The sequence below is a fragment of the Cottoperca gobio genome, chromosome 21 (genome assembly GCF_900634415.1).
Source record: "Cottoperca gobio chromosome 21, fCotGob3.1, whole genome shotgun sequence".
In the NCBI taxonomy this organism is placed as follows: Eukaryota; Metazoa; Chordata; class Actinopteri; order Perciformes; family Bovichtidae; genus Cottoperca; species Cottoperca gobio.
This window is the reverse complement of record NC_041375.1, coordinates 4,221,722-4,238,455: the sequence shown is the minus strand read 5'-3', so window position 1 is coordinate 4,238,455 and position 16,734 is coordinate 4,221,722. Positions and strand designations below refer to the sequence as shown.

Sequence of the window (16,734 nt, the reverse complement as noted above, 5' to 3'; positions counted from 1 at the left end):
TCTGCAAAGAGCAGCGATGAGATCCTCAGGTCACCGAACTGCAACCCCTCTCCTCCACGACTACGCCTCGATATCCTATCCATGAAAATCACGAACAGGATTGGTGATAAAGCGCAGCCCTGGCGGAGGCCAACATTCACGGGAAACGAGTCCGACTTACTGCCGAGTATCCGGACACAACTCTCGCTTTGGGCGTACAGGGATTGGATGGCCCTCAAAAGTGACCCCCTCACCCCATACTCCCGCAGCACCTCCCACAGTATCACCCGGGGGACCCGGTCATACGCCTTCTCCAGATCCACAAAACACATGTAGACCGGATGGGCGTACTCCCAGGCCCCCTCCAGGATCCTTGCAAGAGTAAAGAGTTGGTCTGTTGTTCCACGACCAGGACGGAATCCGCATTGTTCCTCTTCAATCAGAGGTTCGACTACCGGCCGAACCCTCCTTTCCAGTACCTTGGAGTAGACTTTACCAGGGAGGCTGAGAAGTGTGATACCCCTGTAGTTGGCACACACTCTCTGGTCCCCCTTTTTAAATAGGGGAACCACCACCCCGGTCTGCCAACCCCTAGGCACTGTCCCAGACTTCCACGCAATGTTGACGAGGCGTGTCAACCAAGACAGCCCCTCAACACCCAAAGCCTTCAGCATTTCTGGACGGATCTCATCAACCCCTGCGGCTTTGCCACTGTGGAGTTGTTTGACTACCTCAGTGACTTCCATCAGGGAAATTGACGATGATCCCCCATCAGCTTCCAGCTCTGCCTCAACCATAGTATCTCTTTTAAGTTGGCAAACACATAATCCACCAAAGAGCACGTGTTACAGTATTATTTTAATTCTATCCAGCTATTTAACCCTCTTCTCATCGGACACCGTTGTGTTTCATTTCATTGTGAAATAGAGAGAAGGGAAAAGCATTATGGCGACACTAACATTCTTTACACTAACACCACTCTAACACAACACAGCGCTTTCTACAGTTACTGTGGTCTCTTTCTGAATTTAGCAGCTTTTCCTTCGTCAACTTCTCACAGAACTTCATCTGAATATATTATCATTTCGATTTGAAAGCCTCTCGCCGTCTCCTGTGCTACTCTCTGCCTGAACGGTTACTGATGTACAGTACTGGTGGGGCCGCTGTCTACTTACAAGTACTTACTGTATTATAACTTCTTACTTTTGTTTTGTACTTTTAAAAGTACATTGTAGAAATTATCTAGAATAAAAAAAAAATTGCACCTAAAGCTCCACTAATCAGTGTTGTTGTCAATCAGAGGCTCACTGTACACTACCTGGTCAGCACCAAACAGCAGACAGATACAGTTAGCGACTAGCTGGTGAACATAGTGGAGCCTTGAGCAGCTGAAGAACTAGATATTTCCCTTAGTTGGTGGGAACTAAACACAGAGCGAAAAGAGAGAGAGTATTGGACTTACATTCATCAGATGGACATAAACACAACTCCAAAGGAATGTTGCTTCATGCCTACTAGAGGTAGGGGTGGGCGGATCGATGTATCGATACCAACGTTGGTATCGGTATCGATCAATACTTGCATGATAAGATCGATACTTAAGTTTCAGTTTCTCTTCTTTACGTTCAGTACACAACTCCTGTTAAATCATCATGCTTTTGCATGTGCACTGTAAATTAAGTAAGTATTAACACCGCTCCACTCGCTCACTTCACGCTCATCATTATCACTCTGCCCCTGCCTCTCCCCACACACAAACGCACCCCCCATATGCGCACACACCTACAGAGCAGAGGAAAGGAGAGGAGAGAACAAAGAAAATCACGGTACAACCACCCAATCGGATCGATACCAAATTTAGCAGTATTGCCCACCCCTAACTGGAGGTGTAAGTATGCAACCGCTGATGTTTCCCATTACAACTTTATTAGATGATTTTAAATTTGTCACTTTAATTTCAATGTTGCTTAGGGGCATTTGCTGAATCAACAGATATTCTTGTTTTTAGAGGACGGCCTCTGCAGTTATGGTATTATGGACTCATCTGAACAAAATATATTTTTTTATGTAATGAGCGCATAACTCTATTGCACACAAACTAATCGACTTGCCTTATGATATAATATAATTGAGAATGTATAAGATATTAAAGGGCCACATCAACAATTTACCATTGCACGTTCATAAGGTTGGGAGACTTGCAAGAGTCATAGTCCATAGTGTTGGTGAAGCTCCAAAAACAATGGATCCTACAATTCCCAAAATGCAACTCAGTAGCATCCTTTAATTAGCCTCTCACTGTGTGGTAAATGCCCTTGACTTTTAAACCCCATGGCCCTAGCTTGAATCACAGGCTTTCCTGATTTATTTTCAACTGAGATGACCCTAATGACATCATCATCAGGGTTTATGGCCCTGCCCTTCTTCACACAACAATATTAGGTTTAAGGGCTAGAGATGTGTAATTTATTAGTTTGGTAACAGCATCAACAGTGGTCTAATGGGAGATTTCCTCACAAAACAGTGGCAACAGAGAGCTGGGACACTTTTAATCACATCTGAGATTGCATGTCACCTTTATCCTCTGAGGCTTTATAGATGGAACTGTTGTCAGCTCAGGAGGACAGTAGTCCCATTTTCCAATTACTTTTGCTGTAAAATGTTTTATATAACCATTGATTTGATACATGCACTGTATATAAAATATGCATAAAGGACTGTGGTTCGTTTCATTATGGGTACAGTTTCTAAATGACATGAGTCCTTTTGAGGATTTATTTGCCTGGCAATCTGTCTGCATTTATTTTCCTGTTATTATACTCAAAGGTGTTTTGAGTGTTTGCTAGTCTATATCACTCTGAAATTGATGCCTCAGAGCTTATTCATTGACATTAACACGAGATGGGGACCTTAAAATGATTTAGACCTGTCAAATATAATAATGGAATTCAGGCCTCCCTGGACTACATTGTTGGTTTTTGATTATACTGGAGTTATTGCAGGCAATCCTGTCATTGTTTCCAGTGCAGTCACATTGAGCCGAGTTGTCTTAGACTCCTAAATGAGGTTGTTGTCTTTATTGTGGTTGTTGTTTTCTTCTCTCTTGTCAAACACTCCTCAGGGACATCACTGTGCATCTATCATGCTAATCGCTTTTTCTTGCATATTGTTTTCGGAGTAATTTGGGACCTTTTAAACCCCTCCCAAGCATCTTTAATGTAGGTTATGATCAACAGAGGAATTCCTTTTGCTCAACATGAGCTGTTGTTTTCCTATGGAGTGACTTATGGGAGGGACCAATGAAGCCCAATATCCTGAAAAATCATCTTCATGATGGTGATTCTGTAGTGGTAAATCCAATGCAAACACTGTCAGAAAGTAATGTTCTCCTTGGTGGGGTTGAGCAGCAGAGTTTGCGTTCTCTCACAAACTGAAAATGAGTCCAAAGTTTTTGTTTCTTACACTCATCTGTGCCATGACCACACTCTTTAGCATGGAATAAATATCCATAGTATATATATTTAGTTAGTTAGTTTCAGCATGCTAACAATACCAATACTAACATATTGATGTATGAGTGTTAACATTTGACCCAATGATGGCACTGGATGAAAAGTTAAAGTATCATCAAAGGGATTGCACTTCGTCCTGAAGGAGACATGAATGTGTGTACCAAATGTCAAGGCTCAAAAACCACAAATGTCAACCTGCTAATGGCGCTTCAGTGGAGTCAGGGGATCACCAAAGTAGGATCCATCATCTGAGAACCATGTCATGAACAATGTCTGTACAAAATTGCTTAATAACTATTCAAATATTTTGTCATTGAGAGTGTGACATGAAATGTCCAATATCAGCATAGTGTCAGGCTGGATGATATCAGTCCCACACTCCCAACAGCCTCTCCTGGGCTGTCTCAAGGACATTAAAGTCTGCATGGCAAATAATTTCCTTCAGTTAAACAGGAACAAAACTGAAATAAATATTTGTCGTCCCTCTAAGTCCAGAAGCTATCTTGCCAGTAAGCTAGGCCCCCTCACCTCAGAGAATATGCAACGCTAAATTTGATGCTGAGATCTGTCTTGACAAACAAATCAGTTCTGTTGTTAAAAATTGACTGGACTATTGCAATTCCCGATATGCCTTTCTTCATTAACTGGCCAAGAGATGTTCCAAAATGCAGCTGGCCTATTATTTCCTGGTACAAACAAGTGAAACACACCACCTCAGTGCCTCTCTCTTTTCATTGGCTCCCTGTTCACTTTAGAATTCAATTTAAGACCTTGCTGATCACTTTCAAGGCTCTTAATGACGAGGCCCCATTTTATATCTCAGACTTTATTAACTGGCTCTCAGCCCCCAGGTCATTTAGATCTGACGACAAATCTCTCTCCCATGATCACTTCTAACACTAAAATATGACAGAGCCTTTGCAGTGGCTGCTCCACAACTGTGATGATATCAGATGTGCTCCCTCCATCTCTGTTCTGAAATCCAGGCTAAGGAACATTTTAATTCCCTGGCCTGTTTGGCCCACTAATCCTTCAAACTGCTATCAAGTTTATAATTCTGTATTTGTACAGTGCTGTTCATTGTTGTCTTTGGTATGTTGTCCATCTACTTTTAACTTTGTGTTTGAATTGTCTTATTTGTACAGCACTACAGCATAAGCTGTGTTTAAATGTGCTCTAGAAATAATATTTACTAACTTACTGACATTGGGAATTGTGCAATATTTGGTTGTTTAATCCGGATGCTGCACTCCCAGTTAAAATTATTTGAATTTGAACACTGCTCACTGCTGAACTTTTAAACCACAGTTAGTCTAAAGCACACTCTTAAATCTAAATGTATACATGTGATGTATAGAGTTGACATAAAATATCTGCTAAGTTAAAACACATCATTATTTATTCTGACTTCTGTCTCACATGGAGCTCCAGATGCTCGCAATGGTAGTTTTCAGTTATATGCAAATCATATGAAGTGGCCACTTAAATAATTCAAACTTTGAGCACCACATGACAGAAAATTCATTGAGGCTGTGGTTACCAGGGCAACAAGTGTACTATTGTGAACAGGTGACTGCAGTCAAGACTGCTTTTTATGTAGACACACCTTACTGTGACCTCTCTTGTCAACAAATCTCATTTTCCCAGCCAACTGAATTATATTTAGTTGCTTTAGAAATGTCTAAGAGGAAAAACGACAAGGCCAATATTAAACATGCTCTGACATCCACAAACATGACTTTTTACTAATGTAGTCTGGGATCTAAAATGAAGTCTCTAAAGCTTCCATATTTCTCAAAACAATAATCACATAACAATAAAATCTCACATTTAGAATGCTGTCTACCTCTGGCCAATTGTTTCATGTTTCATGGCCTGAAACAAGTACCTCTGTCACCAAGTTAGCAGATTTAATTACTCACACCCTTTAGTAAAAAATTATAAATAAATAAAATAAAATGACGTGCAGTACTTTGCCTCATGCCTGTTTCTCTTTTAGATGAGGAGATCATCTTTCGGAGTTGGGATGGAGACATTATGAAAGTCAACACTCACAGCAACGAGACAGAACTCCTGCTGAAAAACACAACATTTGTAAGTGCTTGCTACGGTCTTTATTACAACGTGAGAAATGTTTCCAGAGCCTTTAGCTCATTTCACTCATTCCACTGGGGTCCATAAAGCTGTACAAAGTAACAAACAACTTTCAATCCCTTTGGCCCCGGCAGGTATTCTGACCCGGCTCAGGTCGATTTAAATTTCACTGTAACTTTTTACACTGGTCTCTATTGTGAGAACGCTTTTGGGGTTGCATTTAGAATATGATTGTTTTGCAAGTGTATCTCTGAATATTGTTACATTTATAAAGTTAAATAAAAAAATGTGGTTGTTGTAAAAAACTAAGAAAAAAAACCTCTTATTCTTTTCACAGGCAACTTTTAAGGCCTCAAAGTTTGCAGTTTCTCCAGATCTGAACTTTGTTCTTTTGGGATATGATGTCAAGCAGGTGAGAACCTTTTAGTATTCTGCTTTCATATTCTGACACTGGTGTTTGGCTTGGGGCTGTTAATACTGGAGGTTTACAGTTCATGAACTAACATGGAGATGTGACCAACATGCAGATATCTTATCTATCTATTCACAGTCAGTGAGAGCCAACATTGATCCAGCACGAGGGTACAAGCTTTAGAAATATGAGAAGACGTTGGCTGTCTTCGGAAAGGCATATTATACTACATACTAGTCATACTAATTATGACAGAAAATTGAGTGTGTAGTGAATTCACACTGCATAGCATGTGGATTTTGTGGACACGAGAAATGCCCGGATGTTTACTATATTAACAAGAATTTCTGAGTATGAGACGTGAGTTTACTGGACATACTCAACCGTATCGCGGCCCCTCAGACTGCCCAGCTGCGAGGTTTTAAATATTTACCGTTGGATAAAATAATAATGGCAAGGTACAGTTAAGAGTAAAAGCGTGGGAGCTCACTTATATATTGTACTGTAGAAAACATATTTAACAAATGTTCATCATTTTAATTTGCCTTATATTATATTGGTGCATTAGCAAGTGTTTACGGCAGCAGGACGGTGTACGTGAGTTGAAATAAACTAGAGTGTGTTCATGGTGATGAAGGTATACATGGGGTGATGTATTTCCACCACCATACCCCGTATAATTGCTGCTATTCATACTTCTCAGTGGTATCTGTTGAAAAGAATACATTGAATGCTAAGGTTTGATATGTTATCTATTCTTTAAAATATTTTAAATAAAATATTAGCCTGCAGATATTCAGTAATAATGCATCTACTTTATAGGCTACTGCACAAGCATAAAGTCATGCTCACCAGTGTGGCAGCTGCTTGAGGCTATACCATCAACTGCAAGACCCTGATACACTGACTGTGACTATGCTTTGTTGGTCATTTCTGCTCATGAAACATTCATCAGTCTTCAGCTCTACTAACTGTACTAGCTTCACTTGTTGTTAGACATGCTTGTCAAGCAAAATCCAAGTCTGGTGTCTTCATACCTTCACCTTTATATTGTATGTGAATATAAAAGATACAAGGCAGATAATACACAGTGCTGTGGTAATGCAAGTTGTTTTGATTGCTATGTTCTGTTGACTGCACATGCCTTTATGAAAGTCCACTCAAATAGGTTTATTTCTATATATATATATAAATATATATGTATATATATATATATATATATATATATATATATATATATATATATATATGTGTTACACAAAGTCCTCTCAGAAATAAACAGACATAAAGGTACTAAGAAGTGGAAAAAGAGAGCTCGTTGTTTTATTAAGACCACATTTGTCTGCTTTCAACTGGAAATATTCTTATAAAGAAGTAACTTTTCCTTGATTGTCTCCATTTGTTTACTTTACATTCACCTCTGCACCTGTAGCTAGATTTAATTTCCTTTATAACCACTGCAAATAACAACGTGTTTACATGCACTTACATGAAGGTAACCTTGCTGTTGTGGTGTTCCTGCATCAGCCTCATTACGTTAATGTCATGAACGAAAAATCTTGTTTCATTAATTAGGTCGAGAGAAACACATGTAGATGTCGGTCTCTGCTTCAAAACCCTGTTTGTTTGGTCATGTTGCGTTAAGATACTTAATTCTAATGTGTGTATGATGATGACAAAGACTTGAGACAGTCAAAGTGCAGATGTGATCAGTATAGAGGGAAAAAGAAAGCTGAGTGTTCATAACTTCATGTGTCCGTGTTTTCAGAACATTTAAAACCATTAAAAGATTCAACATCAGGCACATCTATAACCATATAACCAAATCCTTTTTAGATGCGACCAGCAGCTCTGTTTGTCGGTCCCCAAAAATTGTCTTACCCGCAGCCAAGTCCTTGAATAATGCTTGGACAGCACTACTCTTTTATATACCGATCCGACAGGACAGAGGACTAGCAGGAAAAACTAGATGTAATTGCGTTTCACTGGAGCTGTATCTTTCATGTGACAAATACATTTATAATTGATTGAAGAAGTCTGTGGTCCAGTTTTTTTTCAATGAGTGAAGTTCTAGTATTTTATTTGTGTGAGCAGGTATGGATGTCCACGCTCAGCTTACCTGGCTTGTTAGTTTAGCTTGTTGTATTAAAAGACACTATAAGAAGTCAACTGTCCATTTTGTCCTGTATGTAAATTACAAACAAGCCTGTTTTTCACTAGCCAAAAGCACATTTTTATCCAAGCTAGCATTAGCTGGTACCTTAGCGTTTGTCATGCTAAAGGTACCTGCCTGGCTAGGCCTCGCTGCTCCACAGCTACACCCTAAACCTAAAGCTAAAATATGGTCACTTCTGGTTGAAAAAAACAAGATGGTGAAGGCCAAAATGCTAAACTTGTGGCGCATGTACAGTCTATGGTTGGTGGTCTGCAGGGGTCGACTCTCCTTCACGACCTCCTCTTGCCTGTTTTGGTGGCAAGGAGTCTTTATAGCCTGTTATCAAAGGTTATTGAAGCACATGGACACATATTATCAGCTTGATGCTTTCAATGAAGCACACTACAGCAGGGTCAAAAGCAAGAAGAGTGTGCATGTCACACAAATCACAACGACTGATGGCACAGGGGAAGAACACAATAACACCTGTTCAAGGTGATCCAACCTCACGGCAACATTATGACAAATGTTCGTCACTTCTCCTTTTTATATTTTCATTAAGCACAAGATAACACACAAAGTATTAAAAGGTATCTATCTATAGTACCAATAGTATGAGAAGAGCATATGAAAATATTGTCTACATTAATTGGTTGTTTTAATGTATATAGATGCAATAAATGAATAACAATTGTATTTCATAATGCAATATGTATAGTTAATTCAATTATTATTATTATTATTATTATTATTATTATTATTATTATTATTATTATTATTATTATTATTATTATTATTATTATTATTATTATTTTACATTGAGCCCCCAATTTTCCCACTTTTATTTTTTTTGTCTTTTTTTATTTGATTAATTTCATATGGATGCATAAAGGTGGAGTCAGCGATTCTGGAGAAAGGTTGTTAATATTTGAACTCAACACCCAGATGAATCCCCCTCCAGATTCCCGTCCCTCTTTCTCCCCCTTCCCTTTCTCTTTATACAACAATGGCCTTTCCCCTGCTAGGATAGTGTTGTGTGGCTCATGACTAAATACGTCGAGGCTGGGAAGCTTCATTCATAATGTTGACATTTTAATTTTGTATTTGTAATAACTTGCTGAGTATATAGTTGCATATAGTTGTCATTTGTTTTATTTCAGAGGGGCTTCAACGTTTTTCAGCGGCCGCTGTAAGTGCTTCTATTTGAAAATCTCTGACCTTTTCATTAAAGCACTGCCCTCCCCAGAGCCCTGCCAGCGCTTTTCTGCCAGAAAGAAATGCTATATGGACACGCAGTCCTACAGAAACATAGCGTGAAATAGTCACACACACAAATGATCCTTTATCAACAGACAATCAAAGCTTCATTTGAAAATTTCAATAGAAGCCAAATGTAAAAATAATAACATTGGGTACAGCCCTAGAGGATCTGTCCGATCCACTTGTTTGTTTCCCATTTACAGAGCCAGGGCTGTGTATGAGCACCCGATGTTTTTCAGCGCACACACAGAACGCACGGCTCGCTTACTGTGAGGAGATAATGGTTGAATTTGTCAAAATGTGTGTTGGATTAAAATCGCAGACACAACCTTTTAAATATCCAATCCCATTACACGCTCTGACATTATAATCCACAGTGTGCCTAATATTGACAGCAGCATCACTCGTCACCTCCAGATTAACACAGTTACAGGCTAACACAGGCTAACACCAGATTGACTCTGGTAAACATTGTGCTAATGCATTAGCAATCACACTTAGCTGCATACAATGCTTCACTTATAGGGATCTCACTGATAACCCCCCCCCCCCCCCCGGCACAAAAAGGCTAATCAGTCAGAGCTTTTAGCCCCAAAACGATTACTCCAATGGTTGTAACTTTGACTGACATGAAAATATTGATAATAATACTGTTATGAATGAGGGGTTTTATATAGTATATTACATCAAAACCTAAAGTATGTCTACTCTGGTGTATTTGCGCTCTTTCACTAATACCAAACTTGCAATTAAACAACATTCAAGAAATGGCTAAAATTGCACAGGTAGATAAGGTTGGAACGCCTCAGTATTTATTCTGCCAACTTCATAACCGTAACAACTGCACAACTGTAACTACTCCCGCCATTGTTTCCTTCAGCTTTTACCCTCCCTGTTGTGACTAACAGCTGCACTCCCAGGCTGCTAGCACTAGGGTCTTAAACTAGCGCCTCAAGCCAGCCACGTCTCATGGGTGAGGTTCAGCTGGTTTATGAGTCAAGCTGGCAACAGAAAGACAGTAACTGCTTCACTGCACCCGAGTGTCTAGGATGTGGTTGGCTGCCACTCTTGGCTCCGAGCAGGTAAAGCCAAGTGTCTGCTAGACAACAGACATTTAATTCAGCCATCCTAGATGTACTTTGAGAATCTGTACATTGGCAGGGTCCTCATCACCCCCTGCTGTCCCCTATGGTTCCTAACCAAGTCTGGCACATACTAGACATTATCATATATGCACATAGGCTATGTGCATATACATTATGTCAATTTACCCTCTGCTAAGTTATACTAGCTAGGCCTGACAAGCTTCAAGCACAGCAATTATGCAGTTTACAATGTTGTTTGCAGGTTTAGCACTATTCACATATTCACATATAGAAAAATATTCTAGGCAAAGAATGTCCACGCTCAGCTTACCTGGCTTGTTAGTTTAGCTTGTTGTATTAAAAGACACTATAAGAAGTCAACTGTCCATTTTGTCCCGTATGTAAATTACAAACAAGCCTGTTTTTCACTAGCCAAAAGCACATTTTTATCCAAGCTAGCATTAGCTGGTACCTTAGCGTTTGTCATGCTAAAGGTACCTGCCTGGCTAGGCCTCGCTGCTCCACAGCTACACCCTAAACCTAAAGCTAAAATATGGTCACTTCTGGTTGAAAAAAACAAGATGGTGAAGGCCAAAATGCTAAACTTGTGGCGCATGTACAGTCTATGGTTGGTGGTCTGCAGGGGGTCGACTCTCCTTCACGACCTCCTCTTGCCTGTTTTGGTGGCAAGGAGTCTTTATAGCCTGTTATCAAAGGTTATTGAAGCACATGGACACATATTATCAGCTTGATGTTTTCAATGAAGCACACTACAGCAGGGTCAAAAGCAAGAAGAGTGTGCATGTCACACAAATCACAACGACTGATGGCACAGGGGAAGAACACAATAACACCTGTTCAAGGTGATCCAACCTCACGGCAACATTATGACAAATGTTCGTCACTTCTCCTTTTTATATTTTCATTAAGCACAAGATAACACACAAAGTATTAAAAGGTATCTATCTATAGTACCAATAGTATGAGAAGAGCATATGAAAATATTGTCTACATTAATTGGTTGTTTTAATGTATATAGATGCAATAAATGAATAACATATGTATGTCATAATGCAATATGTATAGTTAATTCAATTATTATTATTATTATTATTATTATTATTATTATTATTATTATTATTATTATTTTACATTGAGCCCCCAATTTTCCCACTTTTATTTTTTTTGGTCTTTTTTTATTTGATTAATTTCATATGGATGCATAAAGGTGGAGTCAGCGATTCTGGAGAAAGGTTGTTAATATTTGAACTCAACACCCAGATGAATCCCCCTCCAGATTCCCGTCCCTCTTTCTCCCCCTTCCCTTTCTCTTTATACAACAATGGCCTTTCCCCTGCTAGGATAGTGTTGTGTGGCTCATGACTAAATACGTCGAGGCTGGGAAGCTTCATTCATAATGTTGACATTTTAATTTTGTATTTGTAATAACTTGCTGAGTATATAGTTGCATATAGTTGTCATTTGTTTTATTTCAGAGGGGCTTCAACGTTTTTCAGCGGCCGCTGTAAGTGCTTCTATTTGAAAATCTCTGACCTTTTCATTAAAGCACTGCCCTCCCCAGAGCCCTGCCAGCGCTTTTCTGCCAGAAAGAAATGCTATATGGACACGCAGTCCTACAGAAACATAGCGTGAAATAGTCACACACACAAATGATCCTTTATCAACAGACAATCAAAGCTTCATTTGAAAATTTCAATAGAAGCCAAATGTAAAAATAATAACATTGGGTACAGCCCTAGAGGATCTGTCCGATCCACTTGTTTGTTTCCCATTTACAGAGCCAGGGCTGTGTATGAGCACCCGATGTTTTTTCAGCGCACACACAGAACGCACGGCTCGCTTACTGTGAGGAGATAATGGTTGAATTTGTCAAAATGTGTGTTGGATTAAAATCGCAGACACAACCTTTTAAATATCCAATCCCATTACACGCTCTGACATTATAATCCACAGTGTGCCTAATATTGACAGCAGCATCACTCGTCACCTCCAGATTAACACAGTTACAGGCTAACACAGGCTAACACCAGATTGACTCTGGTAAACATTGTGCTAATGCATTAGCAATCACACTTAGCTGCATACAATGCTTCACTCATAGGGATCTCACTGATAACCCCCCCCCCCCCCGGCACAAAAAGGCTAATCAGTCAGAGCTTTTAGCCCCAAAACGATTACTCCAATGGTTGTAACTTTGACTGACATGAAAATATTGATAATAATACTGTTATGAATGAGGGGTTTTATATAGTATATTACATCAAAACCTAAAGTATGTCTACTCTGGTGTATTTGCGCTCTTTCACTACTTGCAATTAAACAACATTCAAGAAATGGCTAAAATTGCACAGGTAGATAAGGTTGGAACGCCTCAGTATTTATTCTGCCAACTTCATAACCGTAACAACTGCACAACTGTAACTACTCCCGCCATTGTTTCCTTCAGCTTTTACCCTCCCTGTTGTGACTAACAGCTGCACTCCCAGGCTGCTAGCACTAGGGTCTTAAACTAGCGCCTCAAGCCAGCCACGTCTCATGGGTGAGGTTCAGCTGGTTTATGAGTCAAGCTGGCAACAGAAAGACAGTAACTGCTTCACTGCACCCGAGTGTCTAGGATGTGGTTGGCTGCCACTCTTGGCTCCGAGCAGGTAAAGCCAAGTGTCTGCTAGACAACAGACATTTAATTCAGCCATCCTAGATGTACTTTGAGAATCTGTACATTGGCAGGGTCCTCATCACCCCCTGCTGTCCCCTATGGTTCCTAACCAAGTCTGGCACATACTAGACATTATCATATATGCACATAGGCTATGTGCATATACATTATGTCAATTTACCCTCTGCTAAGTTATACTAGCTAGGCCTGACAAGCTTCAAGCACAGCAATTATGCAGTTTACAATGTTGTTTGCAGGTTTAGCACTCAAAGTCTTCAAAATGCAGGTCTCTCGTTTCCAGCCAACACACATTGATTCTGCTGGCTGAAAGAATGACTCTATAATATTATAACTTATATAGTTCTAATATAACTTAGTAAAAGTGATAATGCTACCAGACAAGACATGTCCCAGACAAATGTCTTTAATATACATCACTGTTCTTGTGTTGAAGGCTAGTTAACTGCAGTAATACAAAAATATAAATAAAAGTAATTTCAATCTAACCTCGTTCACATATAGAAAAATATTCTTAGGCAAAGAGTTAGTTGTATGTAGTATGTTTCACTTTTACAAAGGAGAAGACTTTGAGGATGAGGATTAAACGATAAGTTTTAGTGGCATCTTGGGCAGACTGCAAAATACGTTTTTTGACAGATGCTTCAGTCTAGATGCTCACACACACTGAAGCCCGCCTTGACCTCAGCGTGGATCATCGCAATGTATACCAGCCTCCTCTGTCTGTTACGACCAAATGCAGAACGCCAGATGATGTTTTAACAAAAGAAGAGCTTTATTAACAAAGCTAATCTAATAAAATCAAAGTAACAAGTCAAACTGTTGTTTGCCTTTTATCTTTAGCCTTGCTGTGACAATTATATTAATGCCCATCCTCTATTGTGATTTCTTGGTTGCCAAAAAAATAAGCAAAATAATCACACGTTGATGGTGGCCTATTTTAGGATCAGCACTCTGAGCCCCCAACAGTCCCAGCACGTCTTACTCTAAAATGGCAATACCAGAAAAACAAACAGTGAGCTTTGTGTTGTGGCCCAGCCACTTCAGCTTTGCTTCACCATTTAACATGGTGTTTCCACAGTGTTGACGATGGGATGGAGGATTGTTTGTGTGTTGAGGGAATGCACTCAGACACGGTGATAAACTGCTGATTCACAGCATTTTACATTTTCACTTTTTCAGCTTTTTCCATTGTTGTTTTTCAGGCAGATACAATTCAAATGACTGCAATGAATAATATGCAGCAACATTTAGAAGAGGCATTTCCTTGGGAGCCAATTCCTACATTTCTAAATGTACAATACAAACTAATATTGTTGCTACATCTATAGCGAGTGAGTATGATAAAGCAGTAGCTTTAAATAAGAAGTATAATAAAGCCACATTACTCTGTACAAATCATACACGTACTTATGACTTTCAGTATCTTGTGCCTTGTTTGTGATTTAAATCATTTCACTGAAAGAAAGTATACTGTTCAACAAGCAGGCCCCTTAAACAATTATTCAGAGGAATGCTTTTGTCCCATTTAGATCTCAAATTGAAGGTAGTTTAAACTCTACCTCTAATGGCTTATAATGTTGAGAAGACAACCCTTACAATCACACCATAAAGCTTCAGTTCTTGTGAGCTCTTAAGCTTGAAATTAAGAAAGGCACTTTATTTAGCACTAGACAGCTTTCTTACAATAAATGTTCACTTAGTGAAGTTACAGCTGCTGAAAATAAGCTCAGCTACAAACCAAAAAAACAAGACAAATAGTCCACAGCCATGCTAGCAGCTCTTTGAGGCACGACAGCTTTCAGACACAGTTAACTATATTGGACACATGACCTGACAGTTACAAGTCAGAGAATCATCAAAGTGACAAATCATCCTGTGGGGTCACTGAAATTCAGTTTTCTCAGGGGTCCTGACTTTAAACATGGCTGGAAACGTGGTAAGAATGCTGAAAATACATCAGTATTAAGATCATGCCTAACCCGTGCTTTGATGCAAACACATGACACACCCCAACCTAAAAGCTGGATTGCGAGACTTTTACAAATATAGACCTTACCAAATGAGTTCACACAATGCTGATTGAAGTTGTTGGCGCCTGGGAAAGCTCGCTGTATTTCTCAGTACACTAGAGTTGTGTCTGCGACGACTTGTCCATGTGGAAGTGACGTGTTTTACATTAACCAGCCAGAGCTTAAGGGGGCAGAATGGGGGGACAGACTATAGCGATGCAGCAACGAGTATGGTAGAAACTATGGTGGAAAAACCTTAGAATTGTCTAAGAACGTTTAGAAAGTAAACTCTAATATTTAGATTGCTTACTGCAGCACTGATGCTGTATTCCAACATATTATACTAAATAATCACCATTCTAAAATCCTACATCAAGCCTATCAATGACTCTTTGTGTCCTTTGTGTTTATCTCATCGCAGTTCAGGTATGTGATCCAACCATGCTGCAGAGATAAGGGACTGTGGCCTCTAAGGTGTGTATCTAAAGATAGAAGCAGGTTGTGCACACAATCCTGGAAAACTCATTAACATTGCAGCATAGTTAAGGCACCATCTGTAAAGGAGAGAGGCTCTTTAAAAGATCACACAGTGAGTTGTTGTGATTACAGAGAAACAGCTGAAAGACTTCTTATACTGTTCTGTTCAGCATTTAAATCCTTCATAATGGACCCTCAAGCGGACTGTGAATGCAACAGCGTTGAAGTTCTTGTCAAAAGCTTTTGATAAGGTTCTAACCAGAGGCTGTCAATTTATCAGTCATTGCACCGACATGAGGAACGTGCAGGAATGTTTTGCCTCAGGTTGTGTTGTGAAGCTTGATGGTGCAGGAGTGTGAGTCACATAATGTCCTCTTGGATCCTCCATCAGATCCCTGAACATTTTAAAATCTTTGCATCACTTGCGTTTACAATTCCTGCTAAGAATCAACATTCAAATCAAAAACATTTTACTCCCTATATAGGAAAAGAATACACAAGGATTTAAAAAGCAGGTATGGCATATGCAGCATTACAATCCAGCATTAAGAACTTGATCTTGCAACAAAAGCGATACCGAGCTGATGAAATAAGAGGGGCTCAAAATCACAGTTCAAATGATTAAAAGTGACGGCCATAACATTAACCTATTGTATCATTTTATTAATCAGAAGACTTGTGTGTTTGTTATAAAATGGATATCATTAAAAGAAAATGTACAGTTGTACCAAAATGCACATATGCCACATGCTCACTGCACTTAAATAGAGGGATGGATCCTGAGGAAGGATTGCTCCCGATAGCATAGCCATTTGTGTGAGTGCGTGTGAATTTTTATGGTTTGCACCGTGTACAGCAGCCTCTGCGTGTATGGATGTGTGTGTGTGAATGGTTGATTGCTGACTTGTGTTGTAAAAGCGCTGCGAGAGGTCGCAAAGCGCGATATAAATTATGTCCATTTAACATTTACTTCCTTCCCTTGAAAAAAACATGTTGCTGAATCTAATCCCAGCAGCAATGATATCAGAAAATGATCAGAAAATAAATTAGGAG

The 16,734-nt window shown here is 39.5% G+C and overlaps 1 protein-coding gene across 1 annotated transcript in view; it reads left to right on the top strand.

Annotated features, from left to right (window-relative positions):
* The window catches only part of LOC115026713 (inactive dipeptidyl peptidase 10), a 104,713-nt gene that overhangs the window by 60,180 nt on the left and 27,799 nt on the right, over positions 1–16,734 (top strand). The window contains exons 4-5 of the mRNA XM_029459641.1: positions 5,491–5,585; positions 5,923–5,997. Of these exons, the coding sequence (XP_029315501.1) occupies positions 5,491–5,585; positions 5,923–5,997 (170 nt within the window). The remainder of the gene's footprint in view (positions 1–5,490; positions 5,586–5,922; positions 5,998–16,734) is intronic.